Genomic DNA, 1,163 nt, shown 5'->3' on the forward strand with positions numbered 1-1,163 from the left:
AAATTAAATTATGTATAAAAACAGTAAATATTTAACCGTTGTTTCAATAATTGCCCAACTTCACCTTTAAACTTCCTGTAGCTCAAACAGTAGAACATGGTGGTAGTAACATCAAGGTCATGGGTTTGATTCCCAGGGAATGTATGACCTGATAAAATGTGAACCTCAGGTACAATATAAGTTGCTTTGGATAAAAGCATCAGCCAAATGTAACTGCAACTTTTCATCCAGAATCCAGATTGTTTGCTTAACATTTCCATTACGTTTTGTAAGGGGTAAAAATGTCTGTTCACAGATGAGAATGACTCCTCTGTAAACAGCATGTCCCTTTGGTTGTACTGAAAAGGTGTTCATTTTTGTTGACGTAAAGTCTTTGAAGCCACAGCATAGAGGAAGGGGTTCACACAGCTGTTAATGAAAGTAAGACTTCCCGCAATGTCACCTGTGGAACTTCTAATCTCATGGAGTTTAGCTGAAAAAACTGGTAGTGATGATTTGAAAACTATTTCAAAAATTTGAAACAAATTAATAATTTGGTGTGGAGCATAAAAAATGAAGAAAGTTACCACAATTCGGGTCACCAGTTTGGTCAATCTTTGCCTGTGGCTGAACGTTCCCTGTGTCACCTTCTGATGTAGGCAACAATATGAAGTCAATATGATTGTGAAAGGAAGAAAAAAAGCCAGCAGCATCTCCAGTATGGCAGCAGTAAGCCTGTACTCCTCTGAATGCAAGATCCTGCCACAAGATTTCTTGGATTTACTTTGAACGATCTCTTGTGCAAGTACACTAGGACAAGAGAAAAGCAGTGCCAGAGCCCAACCGCTGATCAGCAGCGCTCTCTCTCTTCTCTTGCTCATTCTGGACCACAACTGTGGATGTCGAATTTGTAAACAACGATACACACTCAGCATAGTTACGGTTATCACACTTGAGTATGCGCTGCAGTAGACGAGTGCTGCGAAGAACTTGCATGATGACTGACCTATACTCCAGCTGTAGAGTTGGTTGTAGATCCACACAGGCAGCGTTATCAAACATAAAATGTCTGCAGCTGCCAGGTTCAGCATCAGATGAACGGTGAAATTGTCCATTTTGAAATGCCGAACTATGAAAAAAATTACTGCAATATTACCAGGAACTCCAATCATGAAGCAAAGACC

The 1,163-nt window shown here is 40.1% G+C and overlaps 1 protein-coding gene across 1 annotated transcript; it reads right to left on the minus strand.

The window, feature by feature from the left end:
• Nucleotides 1–350: 350 nt before the first annotated feature.
• Nucleotides 351–1,157, minus strand: LOC107736056 (type-1 angiotensin II receptor B-like; the record flags this gene model as incomplete). The annotated part of the gene is made up of 1 exon (XM_016547564.1): nucleotides 351–1,157. A coding segment is annotated over one exon (807 nt), but the record flags the coding sequence as incomplete, so codon positions are not given.
• Nucleotides 1,158–1,163: the final 6 nt, after the last annotated feature.

The sequence above is a fragment of the Sinocyclocheilus rhinocerous genome, unplaced genomic scaffold, assembly GCF_001515625.1.
Source record: "Sinocyclocheilus rhinocerous isolate Xijiao unplaced genomic scaffold, SAMN03320098_v1.1 C36463419, whole genome shotgun sequence".
NCBI classification, from domain to species: domain Eukaryota; kingdom Metazoa; phylum Chordata; class Actinopteri; order Cypriniformes; family Cyprinidae; genus Sinocyclocheilus; species Sinocyclocheilus rhinocerous.